At 43.4% G+C, this 19516-nt stretch overlaps 1 protein-coding gene across 1 annotated transcript in view; it reads left to right on the top strand.

Annotated features, from left to right (window-relative positions):
- LOC126188466 (synaptic vesicle membrane protein VAT-1 homolog) overlaps positions 1-19035 on the top strand; it is an 80381-nt gene extending 61346 nt beyond the window's left edge. Inside the window, exons 3-6 of the mRNA XM_049930069.1 lie at positions 4808-5018; positions 14497-14754; positions 18572-18813; positions 18886-19035. Coding sequence (XP_049786026.1) covers positions 4808-5018; positions 14497-14754; positions 18572-18813; positions 18886-19035 — 861 coding nt within the window. The remainder of the gene's footprint in view (positions 1-4807; positions 5019-14496; positions 14755-18571; positions 18814-18885) is intronic.
- The last annotated feature ends 481 nt before the right edge of the window (positions 19036-19516 follow it).

Raw genomic sequence — 19516 nt, 5'->3', positions numbered from 1 at the left:
TGACCCGTAGCCGAGGGCATTGGAATGCTGTTTGCTGTTCTTTTCCCAGATAGTCACTTTTGCCCCACTCATGGCGAATAATAAAGTACTTCCTATTGTTCCAGGGGTCGGCACATCCTTGAAATACATTTGATATCTGGAGACCTCAAACAGTATATCGTTGTCAACCCAGCACCAACCAAAGCGTAGCACCTGCAGTGGATGGACCTCTTTGTGTACCATCAGCGACAGGCTAGAACAGACATGGAAAACCAGTCTCTCTCTCTCTCTCTCTCTCTCTCTCTCTCTCTCTCTCTCTCTCTGCAAAGGAGGAGAGATTAGGAGGAGGGGAGGAAAGATTGGCCCTAAGCTGCTTACTCTGTAGCCACACATCGATGTTAAGACATGTACAGCTGTCGCCACTTCCTCCTGGCGAGATCTTTTGCAGGCAGTTGTGTTATTACAATAATTATTCTAAATTCCCAGTGCGTATGCTGCAGTGTCATGTGTTGTTTATGAGCTTTTTTCATGACAATTTTGATGTGTAATTAGAGCAATGAGGCATTTTCCATCATTTGCGGTGGTGTGTGTTGGTCTTCCTACACTGCTGTCACTGTTACTCTATCCCTCCTTACCATTTATCTGTGTAAAAGTTCCTCAGCAACTATACATTTGTAGATCCGTAGGAGGCCACTTTTCCTACACCTCAGTGATACTTCACTAGCCGGCCGGTGTGGCCGTGCGGTTCTAGGCGCTTCAGTCTGGAACCGCGTGACCGATACGGTCGCAGGTTCGAATCCTGCCTCGGGCATGGATGTGTGTGATGTCCTTACGTTAGTTAGGTTTAAATAGTTCTAAGTTCTAGAGGACTGATGACCATAGATGTTAAGTCCCATAGTGCTCAGAGCCATTTGAACCATTTGATACTTCACTGCCCTATCCCTTCATACCACATACCTGCGTAAACTTCCTCAGCGGCTGTACACTTGTAGAACGGCAGGAGATAAGTCTTCTGGCAATGGCTACAGCACAGTTTCCCACCACTTTAGAGTGGTGTTGCGGCACACAACACGGTGAACATATACACATAAACACAATCAGCAACAGAATGGAGCCGGCCGGAGTGGCCGAGCGGTTAAAGGCGCTACAGTCTGGAACCGCACGAGCGCTACGGTCGCAGGTTCGAATCCTGCCTCGGGCATGGATGTGTGTGATGTCCTTAGGTTAGTTAGGTTTAAGTAGTTCTAAGTTCTAGGGGACTTATGACCACAGCAGTTGAGTCCCATAGTGCTCAGAGCCAACAGAATGGATGTGGGGGGAGGTGACTGTAGGACGGTTTTGAGAAGCCTCTGGTGGAGTATTGTTTACTGGAGTAGTCAGTCTTCAAACTTCAAGCCTAACATATACAAACACAATCAAAAAAGTGTTGGCTTCGGAGTGGCGGAATGTGGACAACCCAGCATCAGGTTAACACTCTCAAAAATAAATTGAATAAATAAAGGCAATATCTTATGTCCTTCCTCTCCAGCAGCTCAGCACGGACTTAGCCTTTTTCCGCCAATTCACATGTGGGGGAGGGGAGAGGAGGAGTGGGGTGTGTAAAGAAACTGGTTCTCTACTTCTTAAAAAAAAACCTTTTAAACAATAAAACATAACCTATACAAGGAATCTGATTACCCCTTTTAGTCATGAACGAAAAAAATAAATCAGGTAATTCAGTACAATTATTATATAGATGCGACAAATTAAATCACTTTAACGGGGGCCAAATGGGCACTTAGTCAACAGAATTCCAGTAAACCTGCAAAAGTAAAAACAAATTATTGTAGGGGCGTACACAGACATCGCGCATCTGCTAGATGCCCACGAAATACGTAATTTTGTTTTGAAGTTGACAGCCAATGAGAAAATAGGTGGTTTTCAAGCAGTAATGGCGGACAGCATCAGCTGGTAATATATGTAATTTTATGGTAGCTAATTTTACTACACAAAAACTATGTACTCCCTCCAAAAGAAGTTACAAACAAACATCAAAATAAAATTATGAGCAGCCAAATGTCTGAGAAGAATTTTGAAAGAAAATTATTAATATAACTTTAATTTGGCGGGTTTTCAACACTGTCAACAAGACGAAATAATGGAAAGAATATTTATTGGGACTAAACAAAATTGAGATATTGTGACAGTATTTTTAAAATAGTTAATTTAACTGCAATTGTCTTTCAATTTTGAAATGAGAGAGAGCGTAATAATTTTCTTTTAATGTCTTAACTGTTGCTGCAGGTAGTGCGATGACGTCAGCGGTGGTCCGCGCGGACGATGTGTGAGCTTAATCCTGGTTCGTGGCGCGAAGATAATGATGGATCCTCCTGTTTCATTAATATTCCAGTTACGGCGGTGGTCCACGTCTCCGTTGTAGTCGAATCAGCTGACAGCACTGGCTCGATAATAATAGTTCCAGTGTGTGCGTTGTCGTTACGCGCGCGACGTTTTATTATTAAAAGTTTATTAACCACACGGTGCCGGTAGGTCGGAATTATGCAATGTCTTTAGTATTTACCATATATATCCAGTTAATTCCAAATCTTCGCACAGTTCTTTCACCGTGTTGCTACAGGAAAAGTCACATGTGTTTATCGCTATAACAGTCCGTTAAACATCAGTTCAATTTACGTCGTCGTCTTTAAGACAGTTTGGACGATATAATAAATGTTTCTTGATCAAATCACAGCACTGTTCTTTTACTTAACATTATGGTTTGTTCCACTTTCACGCAGTTCTAACAATGTCTCCGCACGACCACAGTGTTTGATTCATGGTTCATTGTCACAAGTTCACACAGTTTGTAAAATCGTCACCGCACACATTCGATATACTTTTCAGGTTTTACTGTTCACTTAATAATGTACGATCTCCTATTAACACAGCGGACGCACTGTAATTGTTCCTCCGCGTATCACCGTCTTTAACACCGAACTTTTTCACGTTTTTTTTTTTTTTACCGGCCGCGTACAACAACAACAACAACAACAACAACAACAACTCGCACGCTCTCTATCGATAGTCGTTCGTTCGCTCTCTCGATGACACAGTACTTCTCCTAGCCTAACCAAAGATATACAAATCATATAAAACCAGAACATTCATATTAGTACAATATAAAATATAAAACAGTAGTAAAATGAATGATGAAACAGTGTGACATATTAACAAATAAAGAATAGTTGAAATAAAGGACACATACTTACTATGACAAGGTAGTGCACAAAAGAAAAAAAAAATTATCGACTTTCGGAGAAAGCAATGTCTTCACAGGTGGTGATATTAACACTGCGATCTTGCCACACACAGCACTACAGATAAGGTGGGCGTCCACTCAAGGACAGCCACAATCTTGAATAAATTTGGCAACAATGCAGATTTCACTAAAACGAACTTTGTCCCTCTGCTCTCATCCTATTTGGTCATATAAATGTGACCCCTGCAGAGACACACACCCTGGAAGCATCTGTGTACAATTTGTACCAGTCGTGCCAGCTAAGATAGATTTTCGACAGTGTAGCAGCGCTCAATTCACTCTTACATCACTGGCCGTATAAAGCACAAAGAATTTAAGAACAGAGATCGTTTTATTGAAGCAACATAACCTCTGTGAAAAGTGGTGGAATATTCTGGTGTCGAATGTTCAAGGATTTCACCATACTATTTGATAATTGTGTAGTGGTTTGGATGTATTCATCCAGTACGACTTACTCTGTCCGATTTAGTAACTGAGGCAATTCCCAATATAATGGATCATTGCTAGACGATTTGACGCCCAACATGTATCGGTGACGGAAGAGCTTTCGTCTCATGACGAGTGGGGAAATTTCCAGTTCTCTGTAGTGTTCGCCTTTATACGAGCAGCTGGTCTGCACACACACAGTCGCGACACACAATGTATATGCTCTCCATAACCGGGTGAAAAATTGTTACTTTACGGTAAATAAAATGTCTGCAATACCTTAAATTACTTCAAATAATGCAACTGATTTATTACACTCACTGAAAATTGCGCAGAATCCCTCATAACGCTTTGTTGGGAAGGACCGTAATTTGTGATGTAGGTTGTTTTCTACACTCTCAATATAATAAAATTCGTATGGCTGGCGAAACTTCCCGCCAATCTGAGAGCTTCTACGAAGGCAGCAGCCTCTAATTCTGATAACTCGTCTCAACGTGCGCGCGCGCGCGCGCGCGCGCACACACACACACACACACACACACACACACACACACACACACATCAGTAGAGTAGGTACGCCTGCCAGTGGAACGCAGTGTTACTTAAACATATCTGTGGAACTGTTTGGTCGCAGGTCAGTCAAAAGGCAGACAACGGAATTCCATGATTTTCTTAGAGACCCACGTCCTTTCTCTCGAGCAGCTATGACATACAGCAAACATGACATACAGCAAACATAAAAAATTTAGTTACAAATAAAGATCAGTTTAAAAGGAGCCTGAAAGACTTACTAGTGGCCAACTCCTTCTACTCCATCGACGAATTTTTTAATAGAAACAATGATTTATTGTATATATTCATACTATTAGTATTGTTATTTCAGCTTTAAAAAAAATTACATGTTCCACATCCACGAGGATCTCCTCAGCACGGATCTATGGAACGAAAAAACTAATCTAATCTAATCTCTAATCTGAATACAGACTATGAACAACTCAGTAGTGCTGCATTTACCTCGTTCAGTTATTAGACTAAAATAATTTTTATTGATGCACCTCGCCTAACAGTATCATGACAAGTTTTTCAATCATGGATTTGTCCCAGGTGGGACAAAAAGTTCTTTGTTTGCAGATGCAAGGTGGTCTTTTCCGTCACACCATCAAAGTTCCACGAAGAAACTGTTATCTGCTGCCGGAATATATTAGTCCCAAAACCGCTGTGGGTCTCGGACTTAACTACTTGGTGGCACACTTGTGTTTGTTCGAATTTGGACACCTCAAGACTAAACAGGTCATTTTCATGCAATCCATAGGAGGTACGTACACAATGTTTAATATTATCATGTTTGTATTACATAGTGATTGCAAGAAGTTAATCTGCTACGTAGTAGAATCGTGATGAGGATTAAGCAAACCAACCAAGGCTGGTACCAATGTCCTAATGTTCATGTGTTAGTAAAAATACAGTAAAAAGCTACTATCCCTTTATCGGGAACAAACTTGTGTCCGTTGCTCACCTACTTACTCTGAAGTCAGTAAATCCAAAAGTGTCTCGGCCAAATGTTTTTAAGGAAACCCAATGGCTGGAACGACAAGGAAAGAAGTGAAGAGTATTTAATATAAACTATTTAGCGAACTTCAATATAGAAAACACTCACTGCTTGCATTACTTTCATAGGCAAACTCTCCAACACTAACAAACTGCAACACACACTGAGACATAATACATACATCAAAAAAGTTTTGCCTCACCCCGGTTCCCAGAACTCCTGAAGATAGACGTTAACTCTGGATATTGTATCACAGACACAGTTTCTTTGATTAGTCAGAGGTGTCACTAAACCCGCTCAAAGATGTAAGGGCGTCGTATTTCACCAATAATTTTAATTTGTATTTAGATGACGTTGTGAGGGTATGGAGACAACGAATTATGATATTTAGTATATAGAACAGCTTCAAAGGGAGACATTTTATCAAAAATCTTACGCTTGCTTAGTTCTGGATAACAAAGAAAACTTGCACAGAGCACCATATGAACTTTATTTAATAAGAAAGCAAGATAATTTAAGCATATTGAGAAATAGAGCGAAGATCATAGAGTTTCATGATTCAAAACCCTTTAGACTCAAATACATATTGGAAAATAAAACTATTGAATTAGTTAACACCTTCAGATTCTTGGGCTGTGACATATGTCGGTGAAGTGACTGTTGAAGAACAGATTGAAAAGGGAAAGTAAAAAACGCTAAAATTTTATAAATTTGCAGCAGTTGAATGTGGACTATGGAAGTGAAAACTACAGTTAACTTCAGAACACAGAGTAGTCCAAGTAGCCGAGATTCATGAGAATGGTCCAGGGAGGAACATGAAGAGGCAGATTAAAATATGAGACCATCCGGAAGAATATAGGGATATGCCACTTGGATGGAAAAGTTAAGGAATACAAGAGTGAATGAAAGGAATGTATAAAAAGTGCGATGGACTTACTCCAAAACAGCTGCTACAGTACATACCTAAATTGGTAGATCCAAGAGATTAGTGTATCAAGCAGTCGCAGCATACCAACTGGTCTAATGCTTGAGGGAGAAGAAAAGAAAGACTTAAATCAAATGTGTCAAGTAGGAAGACGGGTTATGTGGAAGCCTTCCTGTAATGATGTTGGTGTATAGGATGGCGAACTGAAGACGGGCGACCATAAGCTGTAAATCTTAGATGAGTCATTACTCAAAGTAAGTTCGTTCCTGGAACTAATGGTACCAACGCGACAAGCAGACGAACAAATAGTTATCAATCAAAACCGTCACAGCGAAGCTTCCTGGTAAGTTCCAGTGTAATTTACGTGGAAAATAATGAAATAGACATAGCTACTAAAAACACCTTCATACCATTGTCTTACTTTATAAATAGCGTAATGAGCCAATCACAAAAAGTTGCTCTACTTTCAGTAAGATTGTTCGTAGAACTCGTACATTTCATTTTCTATTTTCAACCATTATGTAGGTGACGTTCAACCTACACTGACGGAAAAAAAACCGCAACACCAAGGAGTTGTGCGACATAAGCGAAAGTTGGAAGGCGTATTTCTGCATCTGAGAGGTGATGTCTACTCAGATTTTGCGACGGTCGCCTAAGTAGCGCCACTGTACGGTTGCATATCAGGTTTGCCTTTAATGCTCGTTGTAATTGTCGTGAGCGTTGGTTACCTTTGAAGTTGGACATGGTGAGTTGATGTAAAGGTACGTTTACACTGGGATACATGTATCGCGACATGTATGAGCGACATGTCAATTTGACATGTCGCGATACATCACCTCATACAAAAATTCACGGAACTTGTATGCGGACCCTCGAGCTCATACAAGTCGCGTATACATTTTGTATATCGCTTTTTGGCCATATACGCGACATGTATGAGCGACATTTGAACTCGCGCATGCGCAGTACTATCATTTCCTGTCGTCTTGTCGCCTGCCGCTTATTTTGACGATTAGTGCATGCGTAGTACCACGCTCTTTGGCGGCTGTTTGAGTTTTGGAGGTGCCGACTATCGTTTCGACGTTAATGTATCTGCCTAGAACATCAAAAAGTGCCATATGCAACATTATTCTTCGTGTTTGCGAGGCCATTGTGCAAGTTTTATTCCAAGAAGTGAAGGTAAAAGTTTTGTATATATATCAGAGTATGTAATACATTCTATAATTTTTTCATGCATCTGGCACGTATACCAATTTTTTGCTATTATTCCGGCGGCCTCGCGTGATAATGTTGACAACAGATGCCGACAATCGTGTGTGAGACGTCGGCATTAACAATCGCGCGACAATGCAAATGTTTTGCAATGAAATCTTCGTTTAAAGAGGAATCCCCAGTTGCCAAAAAACGGAGTGTTACTGCCAACTGATCTTCTGGTGGAATCGCTTCCCGAAAGTTTGTGTTGGTTTTGGACACAAGAGGAGCCACAAGTGATAACAAACCGCGGAAATCCTCCATACTCATCCTAACATAATTTCTAAAATATGCGCCATCCTTTAGCGTTAATTCGCGAGAAACTCTCTCTGCCACCATCTACGCTTCCTCCGCCTTTTCTTCCTATCATCATCCAAAAGAGCAAGTGTACCAGCACATAAAAATGGGAAATCTTCCAAATCGTCGTCGAAAGCTATCGCACAGTGATACATATCAACCAGTGTAAACGCACGCTCATACATGTATGAGGTAGATACTTGTCAACTCATACAAGTTGCGATACATGTCGCAAAGTCGCATATACATGTATCTCATACATGTGCCGATACAAATGGCAGTGTAAACGCACCTTTAGTCAAGAATACGTTTAAGTCGACAAAGACGCCATTTTTAACAGCTCACTGTGTTTAAACAAGGCCGTGTAATAGGGCTACGAGAATCTAGATGTTCCTTCTGCGATACTGCAGAAACCCTTGGCGGAAATAGAGCCATTGTACGTGATAGTTGGCAGCGGTTGTCACGAGAATGTGCGGTCGCAAGAAGACACGGCTCCCGACGGCCACGTGGCACTGCGGAGAGGGATGGCCATTGTGTTCAGAGTGGAGCTGTGGCGCATCTTACCGCAACGGCAGCAGCAATCTGAGCAGCAGTTCCCACCAAAGTGACACAACGTACTGTAACAAATCACACACTTCAAGGACAACTCCCAGCCAGGAGTCATGTAGCTTGCATTCCACTGACTACGAAGTGTCGTAGTGTTTAATAAAAAAGAAAAGAGAAGAGACGAAAAGAGATTGAAAACGTGGGAAGAAATGGTGAATAAAAAGGGGGTTTTAAAATCGTTAATGACCGTGAAAAAGGGAACGAATGAAATACAAATCGGACTTCGTATTACAGAAAGGTTATCGGACTTCGTGATTCGGAAAAGCTATTGTTGGGGTGGTCCTTGTGGCGTTTCTGAGCAAAAGTCAAACCAATTTCCACTACAATAATTATTCGACAGAGAACAGAAAATAACAAAATGTGATTAACAGGGGAAAATGGCGTAGATAAGAGTTCATGCTTTACCATGTTAACATCTCTTCTTTCGTGCGGCGTCCAGGTCTTTAAAAATCTCCTACTTCGTTTCTGCGTGAAAAGTAGTAGCTGCTCCGAAATCTTGCAATCGTCCAGGAATCACTAATTTATACAAATCAAAATCGTCTTGAGATTAAATGCAATGTGTTTTATGTTGCTGCTTCCATCCTCTGAATTTCATAGAAATTTCCACAATACGTCTGCACATCAATAAGTTGTTTTTCGTATTAATCAGACCAAGACTAGCTAATAAGTTTTTACGTCTGCATTAAGCTTCCGCTCTCGAGAGACAAAAGACGGATAGAAAACAAAAAAGTTACATTTTTAGTACTTTCCTTTTCTTATATATATTTTCTCTGCCGTCGCGCGCTCATACAGCTGCGACGGTATAATTTATATCTGAGGGAACGAGTGTAGCGCGGCGAAATTCAAAGTCCCGCTGCAACTACAAATCATCACCATTTGCGTATTAAGTGGTGACAAGCGAGAGTTCATTGGAGAGAAGGGCGGAGGTCTGTTGCCTTTCCTGATGGAAGTCTGTTCTGCCTCATTGCAATTTATGGCCATGTGTTAGTTACGAGGCGGCCAATTGACCTGCATCCAACCTGTCTGCTAGAAATACTGGACTTAAACCTAACACTTATAGTCCGGCGTGCGATTTCGTATGACTGCAGGATCACTCCTTTGTCATCCCACACAGCCGGACTGCAAAATTGTACGTCAGTCTAGAGATTTGACCTCTGGTACTGCCATTCACTAACAGCGTTGTTGGTGTTTTCCAATAGTATAAAGCTAGCCCAACTCTTCTGTCGCATCATACTATACGTTGTCTCGGCATGGCTTAGTCTGCTCGATCACCAGATCTGTCTCCAATCGGGCACGTGTGAGACATCAGCGGACAATTCCAGCGTCATCCACAAACGTTCTCCGTCCGTGCATAGACTGACCAGGTGCCCAGGCATGGAACGCCATTCCACTGACTGACTTACGCTTGCATGCAACATTCTGGCGGTTACACAGGTTATTTATGTAACAGCATTCCACGTTTGGAGTGGCTTATCTCGCGCTTAGATTAACCTAGGATCTTGGAATGTTAATCACTAACATACGTTAGCTAGACAAATGTATTCCCGAAATTTCGTTACTCTACATTATACACTCCTGGAAATGGAAAAAAGAACACATCGACACCGGTGTGTCAGACCCACCATACTTGCTCCAGACACTGCGAGAGGGCTGTACAAGCAATGATCACACGCACGGCACAGCGGACACATCAGGAACCGCGGTGTTGGCCGTCGAATGGCGCTAGCTGCGCAGCATTTGTGCACCGCCGCCGTCAGTGTCAGCCAGTTTGCCGTGGCATACGGAGCTCCATCGCAGTCTTTAACACTGGTAGCATGCCGCGACAGCGTGGACGTGAACCGTATGTGCAGTTGACGGACTTTGAGCGAGGGCGTATAGTGGGCATGCGGGAGGCCGGGTGGACGTACCGCCGAATTGCTCAACACGTGTGGCGTGAGGTCTCCACAGTACATCGATGTTGTCGCCAGTGGTCGGCGGAAGGTGCACGTGCCCGTCGACCTGGGACCGGACCGCAGCGACGCACGGATGCACGCCAAGACCGTAGGATCCTACGCAGTGCCGTAGGGGACCGCACCGCCACTTCCCAGCAAATTAGGGACACTGTTGCTCCTGGGGTATCGGCGAGGACCATTCGCAACCGTCTCCATGAAGCTGGGCTACGGTCCCGCACACCGTTAGGCCGTCTTCCGCTCACGCCCCAACATCGTGCAGCCCGCCTCCAGTGGTGTCGCGACAGGCGTGAATGGAGGGACGAATGGAGACGTGTCGTCTTCAGCGATGAGAGTCGCTTCTGCCTTGGTGCCAATGATGGTCGTATGCGTGTTTGGCGCCGTGCAGGTGAGCGCCACAATCAGGACTGCATACGACCGAGGCACACAGGGCCAACACCCGGCATCATGGTGTGGGGAGCGATCTCCTACACTGACCGTACACCACTGGTGATCGTCGAGGGGACACTGAATAGTGCACGGTACATCCAAACCGTCATCGAACCCATCGTTCTACCATTCCTAGACCGGCAAGGGACCTTGCTGTTCCAACAGGACAATGCACGTTCGCATGTATCCCGTGCCACCCAACGTGCTCTAGAAGGTGTAAGTCAACTACCCTGGCCAGCAAGATCTCCGGATCTGTCCCCCATTGAGCATGTTTGGGACTGGATGAAGCGTCGTCTCACGCGGTCTGCACGTCCAGCACGAACGCTGGTCCAACTGAGGCGCCAGGTGGAAATGGCATGGCAAGCCGTTCCACAGGACTACATCCAGCATCTCTACGATCGTCTCCATGGGAGAATAGCAGCCTGCATTGCTGCGAAACGTGGATATACACTGTACTAGTGCCGACATTGTGCATGCTCTGTTGCCTGTGTCTATGTGCCTGTGGTTCTGTCAGTGTGATCATGTGATGTATCTGACCCCAGGAATGTGTCAATAAAGTTTCCCCTTCCTGGGACAATGAATTCACGGTGTTCTTATTTCAATTTCCAGGAGTGTATTTTGATGTTGCCATTTTTTTCGTCAGAGTGTAATCGTAGCGTACATATCAGTGAGAAAGAAAGGGAATACACGTTTGTATATGAAAAAGTATTGAAAATGGCATTAGCCACGAATACTAATGGTCACCACTAAGCTTCACTGCACGGGGGTATGATAATTATGTGGAGTGTGGCGTACTGCTCACCAATGCAATTTCTGTATTCTATAATGAAGTTGGTGTAGGTACACATGGACTGGTGTGCATACCAAAACCGAGCGAGGTGGCGCAGTGGTTAGCACACTGGACTCGCATTCGGGAGGACGACGGTTCAATCCCGTCTCCGGCCATCCTGATTTAGGTTTTCCGTGATTTCCCTAAATAGTTTCGGGCAAATGCCGGGATGGTTCCTTTGAAAGGGCACGGCCGATTTCCTTCCCAATCCTTCCCTAACCCGAGCTTGCGCTCCGTCTCTCATGACCTCGTTGTCGACGGGACGTTAAACACTAACCACCACCACCACCTGCATACCAAATAATTTTCGTAACAATAGTTTAAGGGCTATCTGAAGTATTGTCCAGTAAGAGGAAATGTGGCTGCCTGTTAAGTCTGGGCTGGTTTCATCTCAAGTTCCTTTGATCCAGTTTGCGCTTGACTGTAGTCAGACTAAAAAGTAGTTGGCAGCTGACATTTACGCCCTGATATTAAGGCGTTGTCGCAACAGGTATGATTACAAAATGGTTCAAATGGCTCTGAGCACTAAGGGACTTAACTTGTGAGGTCATCAGTCGCCTAGAACTTAGAACTACGTAAACCTAACTAACCTAAGGACATCACACACATCCATGCCCGAGGCAGGATTCGAACCTGCGACCGTAGCGGTCGCGCGGTTCCAGACTGTAGCGCCTAGAACCGCTCGGCCACTCTGGCCGGCCTAGGATTACAACCTCAAGGGAGACACCTAAGCTCACTGCTCTCCAGAGCGACAGAAAATCACTTTAAAGTACAGGGTTATTACAAATGATTGAAGCGATTTCACAGCTCTACAATAACTTTATTATTTGAGATATTTTCACAATGCATACAAAAACTCAGTTTTTTTAGGCATTCACAAATGTTCGATATGTGCCCCTTTAGTGACTCGGCAGACATCAAGCCGATAATCAGCTTCCCCCCACACTCGGCGCAGCATGTCCCCATCAATGAGTTCGAAAGCATCGTTGATGCGAGCTCGCAGTTCTGGCACGTTTCTTGGTAGAGGAGGTTTAAACACTGAATCTTTCACATAACCCCACAGAAATAAATCGCATGGGGTTAAGTCGGGAGAGCGTGGAGGCCATGACATGAATTGCTGATCATGATCTCCACCACGACCGATCCATCGGTTTTCCAATCTCCTGCCTAAGAAATGCCGAACATCATGATGGAAGTGGGGTGGAGCACCATCCTGTTGAAAGATGAAGTCGGCGCTGTCGGTCTCCAGTTGTGGCATGAGCCAATTTTCCAGCATGTCCAGATACACGTGTCCTGTAACGTTTTTTTCGCAGAAGAAAAAGGGGCCGTAAACTTTAAACCGTGAGATTGCACAAAACACGTAAACTTTTGATGAATTGCGAATTGCTGGAGGTAGCAGTTGGTGGATCTTTGTTGAACTTCGTCCTGAAGTGTCGTTGCACTGTTATGACTGACTGATGTGAGTGCATTTCAAGCACGACATACGCTTTCTCGGCTCCTGTCGCCATTTTGTCTCACTGCGCTCTCGAGCGCTCTGGCGGCAGAAACCTGAAGTGCGCCTTCAGCCGAACAAAACTTTGAGTTTTTCTACGTATCTGTAGTGTGTCGTGACCATATGTCAATGAATGGAGCTACAGTGAATTTATGAAATCGCTTCAATCATTTGTAATAGCCCTGTATCTGTCACTTAGACATGTTAGGTATAAAGTGGATGAAATTCTTTTACGATGTAGATCTCTCTAGCGTTTCTAAGGATGTCAAAAATCAAATCTCGATTTTCAGTGCGATAGGGTCCGCACTTGCGATGAATTTTTTTGAAAGGTTTCTTGAAGCCTTCAGCTGCCATTCTCTTTATTTCATGTACGATTGTACACTTTCGGCCTTAGGCCATTTTCAAGTATCTAAAACGGAAGTATCATACATTGGATACATTAGTGACACTTGTGACTTTGATGTAGGAACAAGTCATATCTTAAGATATACTAGGTAATTATAACTTACTTTATGGATGATTTTTTTAGTAGTAGCTTATGTCATATGCGTCGTTGATCCTGTGACATCATGTTATGCTCATAAAATAAATCCGAGATATTCACGCCATTTTAGGACCACGTCACTTTCGAGCAGTTCTTGCAGGTTTCTTATACGTATCGTACTTAACACCAGGAAGACTTTAGTTATTTTACAGAAATTTTTCTGCTTAACCTTTCTCATTTATATTTATGTATCGTTCATCATTGGTGTAAATATGACTGTGTGTAATTTCTTTAAAATAGCTTGTAAATATTTGTTCAGTTATTGTGCGAGCATGCCATTTGTGAATAGTTGGTACAAAGATCTTGTATATGAAATCTGTCCCAATACTCTAATGGAAACAGTACTGAAAACTGAGAGTCGAGTAAAAGCTGCTTTATGGTTCAGTGGTGTTTCGCATTAGTCATATTTATTAATGAGTGTAGCGACAATTTTAAATTCTATGCTGCTGTAATGCTTCACCATAAGACTGGTAGAGTGTTGTCTAGGAATTTCCCATTTCGCAGGACTTTTTGCTCACTTAATACTGTCTGACTGATCTTTTAGATGGATGTAAATTTAAATTTCTTTCGTAACATCCTTGATTTTTCCTTTCTGTAACTTACGTAATCTTTGAAGTGATCCATCTATGTCAGGTATTTGTGGTTGGTGTCTTAAGTGTGCAGCAAATGTGGATGGGTTAGTGTCGCTTATTGTCGTATGTTCTTTATATCGTATACTAACACACGCCGTGCAGCCTTGTATTCTTGGAATAAACGTCCATAAATTAAAAGTACTTCTTCACTGCGGCTGCTTTTCTTAGAATTAAGCAGTATGTAATGAGCTATTCAATTAATATTATAATTAATTCATTAAAACTAACTTTACCATTGACACGCTTTAAATTTTGTGTGGTGTAATAACTAGCTTACTGACCATTTCCAGGTGGCGTCGGTACAGCTGTAATTCAACTTGCACGAACAGTTCCCCAAGTCACAATTTTGGGGACGGCGTCATTTTCTAAACATGCGAATCTGAGATACCTTGGCGTGAAGCGTGTATTTCGCCACGAACAAGATTATGTAAGCAAAATTAGGGAAGCGTACCCAGACGGCGTAGACCTAGTGATAAACAGCGCCGGTGGAGCAGATATTATGAAGTGTTTAAGTCTGCTTAAACCGTGTGGAAGGTTGGTTACCATTGGTGAGTGTACTGTCCGTAAGAAAATTAAGCTGTTAAAATAAAAATAGGACTATTGTCTTTAATAGATGGTAGATTTGCGACTATTATTGTTTAAAAACGTGATTTCCACGAAATTACAAGGAGCCAGTCTTGGCGGTAGGAAATCCAGCAGAATCAGCTAGTATTACGTACTTTCCATTCCACCTTCTAGATATAGTTACATCCTGTCAAACGTTGTGGATTAAATATACGTTCATTTTGGTCCTGGAGCTCTAATAAGGTATTGGTATTGTGCAGCAGATTTCTGGCATTACTTGAGAGTTGCATGACTCTCCGTTAACAATGGCGATGTTTATCTAGCCATTGATCGCTTGGTGGATGTGTTTAACAACGGTATTTTACAATAATATAGACACTGTCTCTTCGTAAATAATTTCTTAGCCAAGCCAGACATACAGGGTGTCACAGAAAGGGACTTGCACTGGCTGAAATTTAATAACTGAAGAAGTATTAATGATAACCTGATCCAAAAATTGTGATTACATTGTGACTACCTCGTGACCTGTTGACTGGTGTGAGTAGCCATTTATTTGTTTTTCGTGTTCAGTTGCCAGTAACTATACTAAATAAGATAGCTGGAACCTTGTCTTCCGAGCAAGTGTAGTGGATTTCAATGTTTTATTGGAAATATGCAAACGTGAAAGTGCAGAGACAATGCCTGGCGGAGTTTGGTACTGCGCCACCGTCACGTGTAACAGTAACAAAATTACGTGATAAGAAGAAAGAACTGTAGGGCAGGAAGAAATCAGCGGACGAAAGAGTGGTGCACGCAATGGTAAAAGTTCACAACATCCGCAGAGAAGTCCATAGGGCGAGTTGCGTGCGTATCAGTGTAAGCCCATAGTGTTCACCGCATTTTAAGACAAGCAATGTGTTAACCGTACACTCCCAGTTTTTCCATTCGAGGATGATCCAGAGAGGCGCTTCGAATTCCGTGAATGAATTTGCGATGATGAAAAGCTGACTTACATCATTCTTTGGTCTGACGAGGCGACGTTTAAATGGAATGGAACCATAGATTACTGTGTGTACTGGCAAAGAGATACTGCCCATTTTACGGAATAACAAACTGTTAATACTCTTCAAGGGTTGTCAGTGTGGCGCGGCATGTCTGTCAGAGAACTTATGGACCTTTCTTTTGTGAAAGAATAGTGACGGGTGAGAGTACTTCGCCGTGATGCAGGAACGGATTGCACCAGCTGTAACGAGAAGGTATTTTTCCAAACAAGACAGTGCACCGTCACATTATCGTCGATACGTGTGGCAATTCTCGGATGAAATATTTTTCGAAAAGCTGATAGGCCGACGAGGCAGTGTAGAGTTTCCAAGCAGATTTCCCTGTGTAACGCCATTGGATTTCTTTCTGTGGGGAGCTCCGAAGAACAGTCTACTTCAGAGATCCACGTACGCTGATCACAGGGCAGATGAGACTATGGTTGCCTGTGAATCTATTCTAGTGACAACCATAACGTGTGTGTGTTGTCGATCTGTTCCGCAGCGTTGCAGATACTATTGCTGCCGATGGAGGACATTTTGAACAACAGTAAAAAATCAGTAATGTCTTGACCATCTATGTAACTTATAAATTCATAGTTCTTATTATTTTTGTTAGAGTTATTAAAGTTTAAACAGTGAAAACCCCTTTGTAACGTGAAGCTGAAATGACTTACGTAATGACGATCATGTCTGATTCAAACTGCAGAAGAGTAAGGTACAACCTTTGGTAGTTATCTTAGTGTTCTTATATCTCGTTTAGAGCTGGATATCTGTTTTTTCCAAGAATAGAGCCAGCATGATTTAGTCCTCTCGGAGTAACTAGCTGAATATTGTTGCAGTACAATACTTGTGATTGGTATTCCTGCTTTGATTAATGCCGTGTTTAGTTCGTTCAGCTGTCTTTATAATGATGAGCATTCCATTACCTCACGACTGAGGCGTAGAAGTTCATTTGGGTGAGCTCCAGAGTATAGAGGTACTTTCATTCCGCACAGATGTGGCGGGTAAAATCGGTATCCCAAGCTGACAGTTATTGTAGATGTATAGGTCTGAGAAAACCATGGCTTCCTAGGGATATGGGACTGTGCGTGTAGTGGTTAGTGGGAGCACTGCCAGATTGTCTTTTCATTCCTGTAGGATCTGACTGTTGAAGATACAAAGTCAGATCCAGAAAATTAGGGAGACAAAACATCACACCCTGCTTCTATAGTTAGTCTTCAAATTCATTCCAGAGTAAGAGTTATTCTTGTTGGTCTGACAAATATATGAACTAGTGTGGTAAACTTTCTCCAGGCCGAACCAACCAAATCATGGAACCTGCAAGTAATCTTAGATGTAGATAAAAGTTGTGTTATGACCTGTGTCGTGGTGGGTTGATTCATTGCTGGTACATTGGGATGGAGTGCCATTTCCCTCACGTAGACGTGGTGGTGGTGGTGGTGGTGGTGGTGGTGGTGGTCTGGAACTGAATGGCGAACTAATTATGACAGTTGCAGAGTAGTGATTGTCGATGGTAATCCGGTTGCTGCCCTCAGTTACGTCAACCAAGGTCGCTGGAGCGTACCAGCTTCAGCGGTAATCCGTCAGAGCTGGCGGCACATGTTGTGGGGTGGGTTGCGTTGGTTTCAGTGCAGACGGAGATAGCTGACGTAAAGTGGTGCGTACTGCAATTTGCTGCTCCTCCTTCCACTCCTCTCGGAAGGAGTCCACTGCCTTACGCTGCCTACGCATCGGTCATATTAGTCTCACCCATTGGTTTTTCTTGCGGATCAAACCACCCCCACAATGTGGCTGGAGTGCCAGAATGATGGTATGTCATATATTGGTGAAATTTCCCGTTCTTTCGGCTCTTAGCAGTAAGTATAGCTTTCCAGATTACTCCTCATTAATACTAGCAGAAGATTTACTGATGGTTGACCTGGTCCTCAGTTTCCTGCGTGAAACTGGTTTTCATTTTCAGTTATAAGGTTTCATTTTATACCTGGTGCAGGAGCAGGGTGACTTTGGTTGGGTTCTCTCTTCGTGTTTTCTAGATCTGGGAACCGTGACCACTTCCTCTGCTTCAGTTTTTTCGTTTGGAATACCCTTTTATGCCTGACCATGTAGTCCCATAATCCCCATCAGCCGATCAATGTCAGTCAGTCAACTGAGAAGTCTTGCAGACGCAATTAAAGAACAGCGACAAGGAAGACTGCGTGAAGTGATGCTACTCCACGATAACGCCCGCCTTCAGGCTGCTAGACTGAAAAAATAAACACTATAAAGGAGTTGGGTTGTGAAGACATTCTGCACCCACCATGGTCACCTGATCCTCCGCCCTCAGATTTCACATTTCCCGCTTTCTATCGAACAACCTACAAGGAACTTCCTTTACGGGTGAAAATGCGCTCCGAACATGGCTCGACGACTTCTACGCCTGAAAACCAAATGTTTTCTGCAGTCGCGGAATCGAAAAATCACCCCGGCGTTGGCGAGCTGTTGTAAATAGTAAAGGGAAAAAAATGGTTCAAATGGCTCTAAGCACTATGGAACTTATCATCTGAGGTCATCAGTCCGCTAGAAGTTAGAACTACTTAAACCTGACTAACCTAAGGACATCACACACATCCATGCCCGAGGCAGGATTTGAACCTGCGACCATAGCAGCAGCGTGGTCCCGGACTGAAGCGCCTAGAACCGCTCGGCTACAGAGGCAGTGTAAATAGTGAAGAGGAATATATTATTAATGATTAAGGTCTTTGTTACATGCATAAATTCGTAACTAATATTTACATTGTTCCAGGTACAAATAGCTCAGCGAAGTACCCGAAAACTACCTTATGGGGACTACGATCAACGTGGAATACGAAACGAATACCATCTTCAGACATAATCGGCAGGAATCACGCAGTATCAGGGCTAAACGTTGGTCACTATCTCGAAAACAACCAGAAGAAAGTGCGCTCCATACTCGACCACGTCTTCCAGCTGCGGGCCGAGCTCACCATTAGACCTCGTATTCACTCCGTTTTAGATTTTGAAAGGGTGAGTTTTTCACGCAACAGCGGCTAATGTGAAAGTGGAAACGTTACCTGCAACTTCTGCACATTATTGCAGGTTGGTGAGGCGCTGGCGCAGCTGTGGAGGAGGGAGAACTTGGGGAAGGTGCTGCTCGTCGTTCAGCAGGACTCTCCCGAACTGCGAGTGCGAGGAGGAGACGCGCTTGCAAGCGTCGCTGGCGTGGGCCGGGGCGTCGCCCCGCGGTGACCCAAGGGCGGGGGCTGCATGAAAAGTGCAGCCTGAGGTGCGAACGAAGGTAGCAGCCATGCGAGGTTGTATAAAAGACACACAGCTGAATTGTTGACCAAGAATCTACGAGGAATCGCCGTTGAAACCTGCGAAATAAGTGACACTCATTGAAACGTTAACAACGTTAAAACAAGTGGAGTGTCTTCGTTGTTGCAACAACTGCGCCAAAAGAGGCACTGTAAAGATGTCGATGAACTTTAAAAATATATTCTGTCGCTTTTAAATGCATGCAATAAACTTGCTGTACTCAAATGGCCTAGTGTATAATAATACTCAGTCCTTCCCATCACTCTTATTTTTCCGCTGCAACATTCCTCTTCCCTCCTCCTCCCCCCCCCCCCCTTTTTTTGCCTTAAGACTTTACACCCGCTTGCTATGTTAGTGTGGCAAGCACTGCTATGCACTTTGTTTTTATAAAATAGCACCTGCGGCTCTTACA

The sequence above is a fragment of the Schistocerca cancellata genome, chromosome 5 (assembly GCF_023864275.1).
Source record: "Schistocerca cancellata isolate TAMUIC-IGC-003103 chromosome 5, iqSchCanc2.1, whole genome shotgun sequence".
Taxonomy (NCBI): Eukaryota; Metazoa; Arthropoda; class Insecta; order Orthoptera; family Acrididae; genus Schistocerca; species Schistocerca cancellata.
Note: the sequence above shows the minus strand (reverse complement) of the source record. Positions and strands in the feature narration are given on the sequence as shown.